Raw genomic sequence first — 13,376 nt, 5'->3', positions numbered from 1 at the left:
GTTCCCTTCCCTTCCTCCCACTCTCCTCACTCTGTCCCTCTATTTACTTTCTTACTCCTACTCTTCCTCCGCTTCGTACTACCACCGTCCTCTCCACACTACTACTCTTTCCTCTTTACACTACTAATCTCCCCTCTTGCCATAGTGCTACCCATTCCTTCATCTCATTACTCTACAAAATTCTCCACCCACACCTTCCCTCATTACCCATGCTGCCATTCACCTACGCAGTCACACTCATTCAGCCACCACTCATATTAGCCTCACTAACACCTAGCATGCACCCTCACACCCAAGTACCAGTTTCTCCCAGCAACCAATACTTTAACTTGTACGCTCTTTCAGCAATCCTTCTCCACTCTCCAATGCACAGTCCTTTGTCCTGCTTGGTCTTTTGGTCCCCCTTCTCCTCCCTTGACCTCACCTGCACCTTTCACGTGTCCTGTGCCCCTTTTTGAACTCCTTTTCCCCTTTCATTGGTTCTCTCCCCGAGCTGCGTCCCCGGGCCAACTACCGACTTCTTTCTCCCAAGGCATTGGGTTACAGATATAATAATTATAGTTGTTCTTTTATAACACGGTTAATACCAACCAGTGGTTTTTAAGCACGGCATCAGGATTCAAACCTGTGTTGCGCTGCGTTGTCTTGCTTCCAAGGCAAACGTGTTGCCCTGAGCGATCCTTCCTCCCCAAGCACATATAACAGGTTGTAAGCCTGCCCCTTCATTGTCCATGGGTCCGACCGCATTTGAAAATGGCAGCACAGTCAAAATAGTTTATTTGCTGGTGTTGGATGGTGGGGACTTGCACAAGACATAGTCCATTCCATGGTTCGTGTCTGGATCATCTGCAGCGTTAAGATTGCTTGTTTGATAAGCCAATAGTCCTGCTGCAGTTTCAGCTACATATACAGTTCATATCGCATAGATCGTTTGGGCTTCTGGTCAGATGTGCCGATTGCTCTGTGGCCTCATAGTCCTTTGTCGGCTCCCTCTCTGTCAGACTGCTCGCTCCCACCGCTGCCTGTGGGACAAAAACAGTTTGGTACTTGGTTCAGGCATGCAGGCGCACGTAGAAGGGACAGAGACTGGGGCTCTCCCAATTAGCACATCCCGCCTCTGGGGCAGGACTGGTTCTGGTAAAGACCCTCGTAGGCTTCCCAGCCCAGGATGAGAGGGGTCGCAATGCCCTCTGGACAGGGTCAGGCATTTGACCATGTCTCAAGGTGTATATGCCGGGGAGAATCTAGAAGGGAATGGGTCTGGATATGGTTCTGGATAGAATTCCCATAGCCTATCTGCCCCGCGTTTTGGGCTATCGCAAATACAATAAAAGGATGAAGCAATGTGAAGTGAAAACAGTATGCCATTTCTAAGTGAAGACCATACAAGTGAAGATATATTTTGTAGAATTTGTTTAAAATGCTGCTAGATGATTGTATATTAGTTATGTGATTTTGTTTTGTAAAAGCTTTTAAAAAAAAAAAATAATTTTGTGAACTACATAAGGTTTTCTACCAACCAGAGCATATGTGAAATGTTTTTAAAAGTAGCTGAAATAGTAGGGGGTTTCCCTTCTAAAACTAAAGGAAACTTGCCTGCCGTTCTGTGTTGTCTGAGAGGCCCTATGGGAATAATATGTGGCTGGGGCATCACTAAAATCTATATTGTCTTTCATATAAATTGATATAAGTAATAGTCTTCTGTTTGTTTTGTTTTACAGATGTGACGCAGTGAAGAAATGACTATCGCTATGATGTCTGTGTGACAAAAATCCAAGAAGAGGTGCTTGCAATTGTACCAGGGTACATACCTGCGTTTCTGCCTTCTGCCCCACAGGGTTTGAGAGATCCCGACACATCCACTGTAGGATACGGTGGAGAACAGGCCCCTCACCAGTAATGGAGAGAGAGAGCAAGGTCGACCAGCAGTACGAGTGCGTAGCAGAGATTGGGCAAGGTGCTTATGGGAAGGTCTTTAAGGCTCGCGATCTCAAGAATGGGGGTCGCTTCGTGGCACTGAAGCAGGTGCGAGTTCAGACTGGCGAGGAAGGGATGCCGCTCTCCACCATCCGTGAGGTGGCTGTGCTTAGACACTTGGAAACATTTGAGCATCCTAATGTTGTCAGGTAAGATTACAAAGATAAACAGTGTTTTTGTCCACTTAGCACATATATTGCTGGCCCATGCTTTCTGGGTCATCTTGAATGGCTTACGTCTATTGTGCTCAGTCCAAATAGGTTTTAGAAATGTGAGCATTTGGGGTGCTTTTTCTATTCCACGGGTGTCGCTGCACAAATGCCAGTATGTTAAGACCGTATAGCCTTATTGGTGGCAGATTTTAAAGGGACTGTGGCAGTGGGATTGCCGCACTTTGTTTCAGATTTGAGTTTTTGAGATCTGTTGAGATCTCCTAGTGCATTTGAATTTCTGACCTTATTTCTGCTTGCCTAGACATCACGTGTCTAGTAGGTGTCCCCCATCTTCTTCTTATTGTTTGTGTTGCTATCTTTGTTGGTGTCAGTATGTTTGCAGACCAAGTATTGGGACATCTTAACTTTTCTTAGTATCACGTCCTGTTGGATGGTATAAATTCTCTCGTAATTTTGTTATATATGTGGAAAGATTAATACATTTCATTGATAGTCTACCAGAAAAATATCTAATGTGCAATATGCAGCTGTAATTTGGAGAATGTGGTATTTTTCAGGTCGCAATATAGCAGAAAATATTGTTGAGACCTCTCCTTGGAGTCCTTTGATTGTCTCAGAATGAAGGATGCACAGGGAACTAGAAATGCCTTTTTTAGTGGTTAACTTTTCAATCTGTCCGTTTTTAAATATTGGATTGAAATCTTTACACCTGAGCCACCTCCGTTAACTGGAGAATTCCTTCTTGATGTCATGACATGTAGAAGCATATAAAATATACTCTGGATATATAATGTAAGCAGGGTTTTTTGTCGAGTTGGCTTATTAGCATGGGCTTACAATGAAGAGCACATACCGGAAATGGAAATTGGGTTCTCAAAGGAAACATTTTGGAAAGTGCGGCATTAGAACAGTTCACATCCGCTGAAGGAAGCACATCTCTAAGAGACTTTAGCTAGGTAAAGTGTAGGTTTAAGAAAAGTGTACTTGGTCATAGTACTTAACAAAAAGGAAAGGGAAGGACACAGCCGGCCAAGAATGGGCCTACTCCCTTTGACGCGAATAGGGGGAAATGATCTAGGTAGACATATTCCTAAATGTTGCACTATTATGTCTTGAATTCGTTTTTAGAGAGGACTGAGCATTTCATACTATACTGCCTATGGTGTATGCAACATGGAGAACAATGACTGAAACCAATATTGAGAGGAAGAGGGCTGTACACTTATATATAAAAAAAAAAAAACGATATACTAGTGTTCTCTATAAATAACAGTGATTGTATAGACTTGTTACTTATATATTGCAGGACTTGCGGGTGAATGGTAATCAAATGAGTGTAATTGAAGATTTGATACAATAGCTCTGTATATCCTTCTCTTGCCATGTAAAACTATTATATATAATCGCTTGAGACCTTTTTTGCGCACTTAGGCTAGTTCTACAACGTTTTGACCAAATAGTTGCACACAACTTTTATAGAACTTAAGGCAACCTTAATGTTTTATGCTCATGTGACAGCATGAACATAATTACAATAATTGTAAATAGCAATGCAACAATTATTGTAATTATGACACATATTTTGGTTATGATGTGTTGCTTTGTGACAGGGTTTTGGATCATACCATGAGTGACATCATTCACAAAGGCACTATTAGACATCACTAATGAGAAACATCTCTCAGGTGTGACGGCACCATGAAGCAAGACTCAGACAGCAGATTCAAAGTTCAAACAAAATTGGTTTATTAACTTAAATATCAGGATGGTTTTGGGCCTAACTTGCCCAATGCTAGGGTGGAATTTCTCTACCTAAAGAAACTAAGGATAGTCAGTCAGTAAGTTCAACTTAAAAGTCTGTCTGTGTCCAAAACCTATACTTGCCCTCGCAACTAAAGCTAAACAATGTGTAGGGATGTTGGCATCAAAAGAAACCGCGTTCGATATAAAGTTCTGAGCTCTTTCCAGCTCCTGGCTTACTTTCCAGCCCACCCCTTCCCCAAGTTCACGACAGTTTCACAACGTCTCTGGGGTTCCCTTCCCCAAGAAGACAACACAGTTCCACAATGGCCTCAGTGTTCTCTTCTCCTAAGGCCTCAACAACGCTTCCAAGGTCTCGGGTTTCCTTTCCCAAGACTTCAGCTTCTACTCAGATTGCCAACTTCTACTTAGTTCAATCTCTCAATATTCAAAAACCAGTTCACGGTCAACGTTCCACACCTTCTGGTTTCTTGACGGTTCATACAGATTGCTTTCTTTGCCTTCACTTCAGCAATCTTTCATACACTTGTATTTGCTCTCTGTATGCTTCTTTGGCTTTCACAGGGTATGCTGGTCTAGGCACAGTTGTCGGACCACATAGTCCACCCACTACAGGTCACGTAACCAGTAACCATAGGCTTGCTTGCCCACACAGGTTCTTCTATAACTGCACCTGTGTTTTGCTTCACATTCACTTGGCTTTCTCTTGCCAGCCTTTTAGCTTTGCTGCAATGTGTTTTCCTCTTTGCCATTCTCTTGACTTTGCTACAATCTGCTCTTTCATACAGTTTAATTCGTTGATCTCTCTCTCTTTTTTTTTTTTTAACCACACTGCTTTGTTATGTTAACAGAATTTGTTAAAGCACGTACGCCCAAGGGCATCATGGCGCTGGTGCATGCAATCCTAAGATTCGTTCTTTGCTTTCAACGATTGCACGTGTACTGCATACAAACTTGTCATCTGTTTATCGGTTTCTCAAAAGTTTTAATTTAGTTCGGTATTCAATAGTTCTGAGCTTTTATTCTGTTGCTCACAGTTCATCTTATTTGCTGTTGCTTACAGTTGATTCTATTTGTATCTTTCTTTACAACCGGTTGCTTTGGGTCCACCATACTTTGCATATCATCTTTTGTTTATTTATCATTCACTTTTGCTTACTAACAGTCCCCAGCAGGGCCCAGTTAGTGTTTCTGTTGTGCACTCACCAGTCACTTGCGTTTCCTCCAGGCAGCTGTTTTCTCTTCTTCTGCTCTGCCAATACGTTTCCTTTGGTCTGAGGGTCCTGCTCGCACTTCGCTGTGGTTTTCCGGCAGCTCCGCCTACTTCCTGCAGACACTGCCGGTAGCTTGCAGCTTCCTGATTTCTTGTGTCCACTGATCCTGCTACGGACACCCGACCAATGAGGCTCCCACTGCTATGGCCCGCCAAGGCCTTGGCTCCACACCTCCTTCTGGATACTCGCCGGCATTCTGGCTCCCCAATCGGATCATACGTGTCTGTCTCTTTCTGCACAGGATTCTCCCCTCAGGCTCACAACGCTTTGCCCGACATCTCTCCTGCCCATCTCCTCCTTCTCCTCGTTGGCTCCACCTTTTATACACCTGCAACCATTTTACAGGTTGCAACTGTGAGCCTGACCATAGGACATGCCTGACCCTTACAACCGTCTGCAGGCTTCTTCCTTGTGTCAGTACTAGAGTGCTGAAATTACATGTGGGTGTGCACTACTCCTAGTCACCTCTTGCTTTTCCCAGTACTATAATGGAATGAATGAGGTGAATTGAGGGGAAATGATTTGCAATAGCCTATAAAGGCAGGGGGAGTGGGAGGTTAGCTCTTACAAGGAAAAGGGGGATACTATGTCTTGCCAATGGATATCCTCTTCCAAACCCCCAGGACCCTCTACCCAGCTGATCCTCCCTCACATCTACATCCCCAGGGTCAGGATCCAAAAGCAATGGCCTTCCTCTGGCCACCTAAGCAGAAAATCCAAGGGGAGTAGGTTTGAGAATACACTCAGATTTCTGACATACCCATACCCTATGTGAGTGGACCAGGTGCTGCACATGGAAACCGGAAGAGAAAGTCCACATGACCTTGCTCTTGGCCCTCCAGGTGTTCCACTATGAAGCAATATGGTTGAAGGTACAAGAACCACTGCATAACCCTGGGATTGGATTCTTTCCTCTGACTAATTCACATCAATAGGGGAGTGGTCCGTTATCATTCAAAACCTATGACCCAAGATGTATCAACGCCCATTTGATTGCCAGTGCCTCTAAGTCGATGACTGAGTAGTTTTTCTCTTAGCGGAACAACTTCTGCGTGATGTATAATATTGGGTGTGCCAATCTGTCGTGGTTTTGAGATAAGACAGCTCCCAGTCCCCTGAAGGAAGCCTCAGTCTGGAGGATAAACTCCTTAGTAAAGTCTGCTACTTTCAAAATGGGGCTCTGGCATAGGGTCTGATTTAAGGTTGTGTAACAGATTTCATCTTCCTCCCATGTAACGTTTTGGGGCTCAACACTTTTCAACTTGTCAGTTAATCATGAGGTTTTACTGGCGAAATTGGAATTAACCGGTGGTAGTAACCGATTAGCCCCAAAAGTCCCTCAGATCTTTCTTTGTTTTTGGCATGGGGGTATCGAGAACAGCTCTAACCTTCGCATGCTGTGGTTGGAAAGTACCATTACCTGAAAAAAAAAATACTTAACTGCGGATTGGGCTAGTTCACATTTTCTGGGGTTAGCAGTTAGCCCTGCTTTTCTCAACACTCTCATGACTGTATAAAGATGGTACAAGTGGTCTTCCCAGGTCTTGCTATGGATCACAATGGCTATATAGGCTCTGCAAAATTCAGAGTATGGTTGTAAGATTTTATCCATCAATCTCTGAAATGTTGCCGGAGCGCCATGTAGACCAAATGGCAGAACCTTAAACCGGAACAGCCCTTAGTGAGTAGCAAAGACCGTTTTCTCTTTGTCAGCTCCATATAGCGTACCTGCCAGTATCCTTTTGTGAGATCTATTGTTTATTTATTTAGGTATTTATATAGCGCCTCTAACCCGCAGTTATCTGGGCGCATTCTTGGAATCAGCAGTTACAGAAGTTGCAATACATTATTGCATTTAGGTAGGTTGAGGCACATGGGTCGTGCGATTCAGTAGGAGCACAGTTACAGAAATATTACAGTACAATGCGTGCATAGTATTACATGATGTGAAAGGCATAACAGAGAAATGACTTAGTGTAGTAGATCATGCATGTAGACAATGAAATACGGTTGTTGAGGTGAGGCTTGGGCCTAGGTAGATGTACTGCTCTTGCGTTAACAGCCATGTTTTCATTTTTTTTCTGAACATCCAGTATGACGGTTCTGCTCTTATGTCAGGGGCATGGAGTTCCAGAGTTTCGCCGCTTCGACTGGGAAACCGTTGCCTCCTGAATCTCTGTACATTTAGGAGGTGAGGGTGCGTAGATCGGGTAGGAATCTGGCTGAGATGTTTTGAGAATTTATTGGTGAGATATTTTGGAGCTACTTTTGAGAGGCACTTATGAGTTAGAGATAGTGTTTTAAACACAACCCTGTCTTGCACCGGGAGCCAGTGGGTGTTGTGTCTAGCTGCTGAGATGTGACTAGTCTTTAGGATGTTGAGAACCACTCTCAACGCATTATTCTGAAGAACTTGAGTGTATCTATGTTACGACTGTTGGTTCCAACATACAAGGAGTTGCAGTAGTCGAGTCTGGAAATTATGAGGGCTCTGGACAAGGTAATATAGCTGTCCAATGACAGGAAGGTTCTACAAGCGTTTATTAGTTTTGAGGCATAGGCAGCTGCCGATGTCGCATTTACTTGCTTTGTTAGCGTGAGGGCTGAGTCCTGTTGCAAAGATAAGTCTTACTTAATAAAATAGCTGTTAAAGTCAAATGGTCAGCATTGTCCTCCAAATATGGTCATGCCTTTCCAGGCCATCCCCCTAAATCCAGGGTTTGTCTTGTAGTTTTTCTTTGAAGATACTTGTAGAAGTCCCAGGGAGGTGTGATTTTCTTTTTCACATCTTCGTGTCCCAGAATTTCTATTGTAAGAGGCCCCTACCCAGATCAAAGTCTGATGAGTATGTGAACTTTCTTTGTCTTGGTCAGTCAAAGTTTTCCAACCTAGTAATTATCACTTTCGTGTCCTGGAAGTTTATGGTGGTTCCTTTTGGGGGAAGTCTTAGCTTAGCCAGCAGGGACAAACCTGTTCTGGAGCTTGCAAAATTCAGCCAATGCAGTTTAATTCCTTTTTATTTTACTTTATTTTGTCCTGAATCAAAACAAACCTGTTGGATAAAACATCCCCTATATGGTTGCCAGCAAAACAAACCTTTACATTGCTAGGCACAGTCAAGTTTTTGTTCATGATGATACTTTTAAAACGGGCATTTTTTTTTCTGGTTTGCAAAAGCCAATTTTTCCACGTGTAAAGCCAGCTGGCATTTTCCTTGTAAATTTGGTTTGTCTCTTCTATCTGCACTTCCACATTGTTTTGTACCCATTGTTAGCTTCTTGTACACAACAGTCTGTACAAGGCAAAGGTTTCATGAAATTGACATGTGCACAGAAGGCTAGAATTTCTTTTCAAGCAGTGATTTTTGACATTTTGTAACAAAAGTTTAAGCATTTGTCCGTGCAGCTGAAGTAAAGCTTTTATAGATTTTCTCAGATTTGGCTGGCACAGCCTGCCATTCAGGAATAAGGCTCTTTACTGATGCAGCACAATGTGAATATGGCTGGGCATGACGGGGTCTTTTTGATAAAGGTAGTGGGATGAAGAACAGGGAAAAATAGCATCAGAGTGGCATCATTTTAAAGGTGAACATTTCCTTTTCCAATAAGAACTTTGGGCTTGCAGCAAAGCAGCGCTGCTTTTTCACTCCTTTTCTTTAAGACGAACAAGAACACACCCTAGTAGCCTTTCTCGGGGTGGTTCCTGTTCCATCTTGCTCAATGGCGCTTGGCAAAAGAGTGCAGCCCTCCGTTTGTCGCTGCAAAATGCAGTTTGGATGCAATGGTATTCACAGGAGCCAGCGCAGCCGTTTTGCTGGTTCTGCTGAAGTGCAGCTTGGTGATGTGGGGAAGTGGGTCAATGTAGCCCACAGAGGTCTATAGATGAGGTGGATTGTTAAGGTGCTGGAAGCAGTAAGAGGAAGTTTGATAGATAGACGTTCTCCTGATGTGAATGGTTGTTTAGGGAGTTCTCTCAGACCAAGTTGTGTTTTTGCAATGATTGCTACTCCTCCACCCCTTGCGTTTTCTCTGTCAGTTCTGAGGATGGTATAATTGTCGGGTATGGCCAGTGAAAGGGCAGGTCCTGCCGCAGCATGAAGCCATGTCTCTGTGATCGCCAGGAAGTGCAAGCTGTTATTGAGGATGAGATCAGTGACATCTAAGCCATTGGCTACAAGCGATCTAGCGTTGATAAGGCACCCTTGATGTAAGGTGTGTTTGAATGAATATTGGGTAAGGTAATGGGTGTCTATGGTTGAAGGTGAATTTGTGGGTAAGCTGTTCCCAATAGCCGTAGGAGTGCCATGATCTTTTAGATCAGCTGGTGTGTCCTTATCATTAGTATTCCATTTGGTATTACTATTTAATTTAGGATAGTTGTGGCAGTCCAAGTTAGTTAAGTTAGGCGTGGAACTCCTCCTATTTGTATGAGTTGGTTTATGATTGTTAGGTTTCAGAGGTCTGAGTCTCTTTAGGAGCATAGGCCTATGTTTTGGCAGTCGGCATCCAAGTCTGGTGTTTCTAATGTTCAGCGGGCAAGGTTGGTTAGGGGTCGGCCGACTGGCGTTTCGCATGATCCATTGAGTGGGGGTGAGTGGACAAACAGTGTCAGGGATGGTACCCTTCTCAGGTTTTGGTATAGGGCTATAGGGTAGTAGTGTGGGTAGGAAGCTTGTAGGTGGTATGTCGTGCGTTTGAGGTAGTGGGGAGGACATAGTTAGCAAGGAGTTATACACACTTTGGGCCTTAGGCGTGTGGCTATGGCAGACCATATAGTGGTGTAACCTGTCTAGGATGGTTCAGTCACTTATAATGGGATAGGTAGTGTCACAGTGACTAGATGAGGTCATGTATCAGTGGCAATCCTTGTTGGCGCATAGTAACACATACAAATCGGGTAACAAAATAATGCAGAAATACTTGGAACGTGTAACATCACATATTAGTCAGGTAGCAAGGAACCCTAATACATATTCACTTGTAACGAATAGTCGTGCATACAAATCGGGTAGTAGAGAACGTTAGTAATGCAGAGATACTTAAAGCGCATCGTATCGAAATCCTGGTAATGCAAAATCACTTAACGCATGAAAGCACATAACGTACAAATTGGCATGGTATCGCATTAAGGTTTGACTGTAAGAAGTCTGTTCATGTCTAGTAGGCAAGTGGCAAAGTTTGGTGGAGAGTAAAACCACAGTAGGTCGCAGTTCCGGTGTGATGGCTGAGTACTTGGGAACGGTGAAGGACGGTGCCCGTAGCCCAAGCTAGTGAAGGTAGCATGTGGGGCCGAAATCAGTGGGTGGCGGGAGGTGACGAAGTCCAGGGTAAGCAGGCCTGCTGACGTGACCAGGGCTGCAGTTCTGCCATTAGATCAAAAGATTAGCCAACTTTGAAAAATATGCGTCATGCAAATGTAATGTGCTACAAAGGATAGGTGCACACAAAAAAATCTTCTAGTTTATGTGAGCACGTGGTGGGAGAAGCATGGCTACTGCAATGACGGGGGGAAAGGCAGTAAAGGTGATGATTTACAATATAGGATATTGTGAGGTAGGTTATTATGCAAACTCATAGAAGGTCTAGAGTGTATATTAACTTGCAACGTGTTGCGTATACTTAAGGTTTCTTTTTTTTCTAATTGAAGGAGCGACTTACTTGATGCTGTGACAGTAGGTTCGATGTAAGAGCACAGAGTACGGACGGCATGGGAGGCCGTCCTGCCGTGCTCTGACAGGCTCAGACAGGAGCCTTTGCTTTGTACCATTCCTTCGTCTGAGGGCCGGCATCCGCAGCCCGCAGAACTCGATGGTAGTTGTAGAAAGCAAGGAGCCAATGGCTATTCAGCACGAGCAATGGTTGTAGCCATGGTAACAGGCTGAAAGCAGGCAGCCATTTCTAAACATAAGAATGCAGCCTGAAGTAGTGTGGAAAGCGAGGGATAAGATGTCGTTGCTGCAGTGTCGGGCCTTCCGGTAGCCCCAATTAAGTATATTGAATGGTGAAATGTAGACCGCATTACCCAGCCTGTCAATAAGTTTGTCAAAGCGTGGCATTTGGTAAGCGTCAAAGGCAGGGCTGGGGTTCACCTTCCTAAAGTCTATACAAAACCTCCAACTTCCATCGGGTTTTGCCACCAACACAATAGGGTAGGACCAGGGTCTATTGTAAGGCTCGATGATTTTGGCCTTGAGCATGGTTTTGACTTCTTGGATGATGGTATGTTTTCTAGACTCTTGTAATTAGTGTTGGGATGGGGACACGGTCTTCCCACACCCCCAGATGCTTTAGAATAAGGCAAAGGCCATCATCGGTAATGTAAGAGACCATGGGGGAGCGGGCTGCCCTTACAGGCATCTATACAATCGTATACATTTTGTAGGTGTAGTGTACATGCGGGAATAGCAGCCACCTTAGATACCAGCAGACCATATTGTGGTACAAAGCTCAGCACCCCAGGCTGCGGCCACGAATATGAGCAAAGGAATAGGTTGTATCCCAAACGCTGATGAGAAAACGCAGAGCTACACAGATCCATAAAACCTTTGATTGTCCTAAAATGTTGCCAACCTTCATGCCCTGGGAAGAATGGGCACTGCAAGGCCAGGGGAGGAGGGCTGATTGCCTGTGAACAGTGCGATCCCATAAGAAGGTGGGCACGGGCCTCCAACCCCCACCAGTCCCAATCCTAAATTATAGCACCCAAATGCCCTGGCTTTGGGACTCCTGAATTCCAATGTACCAGATAACCCCAGACAACTGACCATAAATCTACTGGACCTTGGAGAAATGCCAGCCAGTCTCGGAGTGAGTGAAGTATGTGAGTTAGTATGACCTCGGCTTTCCCCCTGGGCCCCTGTCTGCACGTACCAGTTGCACTGTTACATAGACATGGATGTGTTTTTCTCAGTAATATCATTTTTACTTGGTTGTCTGCTGATCAATGACGACTGCAACATCGCCCACGTGGAGAAAGATAGATGGACGGGGTGATGGTGACCTATGTGTAGGGTCTCACCAACCAGCAGCGTGGGTTTTTACTGTATGTGATGATGTCACTGATGACGCTGTGTACCTTCTTAATGCGCTGCTCATGCAGATTCTGGCTGAACAGTCTGCGGCAGCAGAGTTCTTTGTTGGCGCTTTTTCCTTTTGTATGGAAATGAAACCTGTTCTCCTTGCAAGAGGTGTATTGGGCCTTTTTCCCTAGTGGGTTGTATTTTTTTCTGGTGTGAGCATTTAGGGGGCTTTCCTACATCGGTAAGGTTTTAAATGCACCACTTTGCCTACGGGAGTGCGGATGTGATGATGAATATAGTTCACTCTTCCGGGCTCCTCTCTAAACACGTCAGTAAACTGTCTTATAAAGTCATACAGGTCTTGCTTTTGGTTATTGCTAAGATCAGGGGAAATTAATGCACTCTTGTCTGTATCCCCTGGCAACAGACAGGATAATATGGTGGCCTGGGATTCGGAAGGATTTTCTTTCCAATCCTTTAACAGATTTATATGGTAGACTTAGGTTTTTAGACAGTTATAATAATTACACTGACCCATTTGTTCCAGCACCTCATACTGTCCATGTCACTTAGATAATCATTTATTTTTAGAAGTAGGCAATGGCACCAATACCTTTTGGCCTATGGAAAAGGACCTTAATGAGACATTTTTGTCATAAGAGATTTTCTTTTGTTCCTGTGCTTTGACCATACGAGTCTGAACCAAAGATCTAACCACCGTCATATGTTCTTTAAGCCTAGTTGCAGTTTGGGACAGTAGGATTGTGGTTTCTCTCTCCTCCCAGGTTTCCCTCAACATATCTGGGACATCCCGGTGTGCCTGTTCATACTGCAATTCAAATAGGGAAAATCCTGTGGACGCCTGAGGGATCTTTCTAACTGCAAACAAAGCCCATGGAATAATTTGATCCCCGTTTCTACCATGTTTTTTTTAAATCTTGCCACAAGGCCATCTGTCTAGGGATGATATACTGATGTTCGTAGTGTGCTGATATGAATGTTCGTAGTGTGCTGATATGAAACAGTTGTTTAACCGCCCCCAAATCATACTCTGGAGGGGGGGTGGGGGAAAGAAGGGGAGTAGGTGCTTCAAAGGTTGCTGGGTGGTATTTGCTCTCAGGAGAAATGCCTCTTGGTATCGTGTTGCACAGTCCACAATTACTAAGATGTATT

The 13,376-nt window shown here is 44.2% G+C and overlaps 1 protein-coding gene across 3 annotated transcripts in view; it reads left to right on the top strand.

Moving 5' to 3' along the window:
• CDK6 (cyclin dependent kinase 6) overlaps positions 1-13,376 on the top strand; it is an 896,150-nt gene that overhangs the window by 5,063 nt on the left and 877,711 nt on the right. For all 3 annotated transcript variants that reach the window (XM_069648455.1, XM_069648457.1, XM_069648456.1), the window contains exon 2: positions 1,722-2,126. In XM_069648455.1, coding sequence (XP_069504556.1) covers positions 1,900-2,126 — 227 coding nt within the window. In that variant the 5' untranslated portion in view covers positions 1,722-1,899. The remainder of the gene's footprint in view (positions 1-1,721; positions 2,127-13,376) is intronic.

Source organism: Ambystoma mexicanum, chromosome 2q (assembly GCF_040938575.1).
Source record: "Ambystoma mexicanum isolate Mex_15411 chromosome 2q, UKY_AmexF1_1, whole genome shotgun sequence".
Lineage (NCBI taxonomy): Eukaryota > Metazoa > Chordata > Amphibia > Caudata > Ambystomatidae > Ambystoma > Ambystoma mexicanum.
Note: the sequence above shows the minus strand (reverse complement) of the source record. Positions and strands in the feature narration are given on the sequence as shown.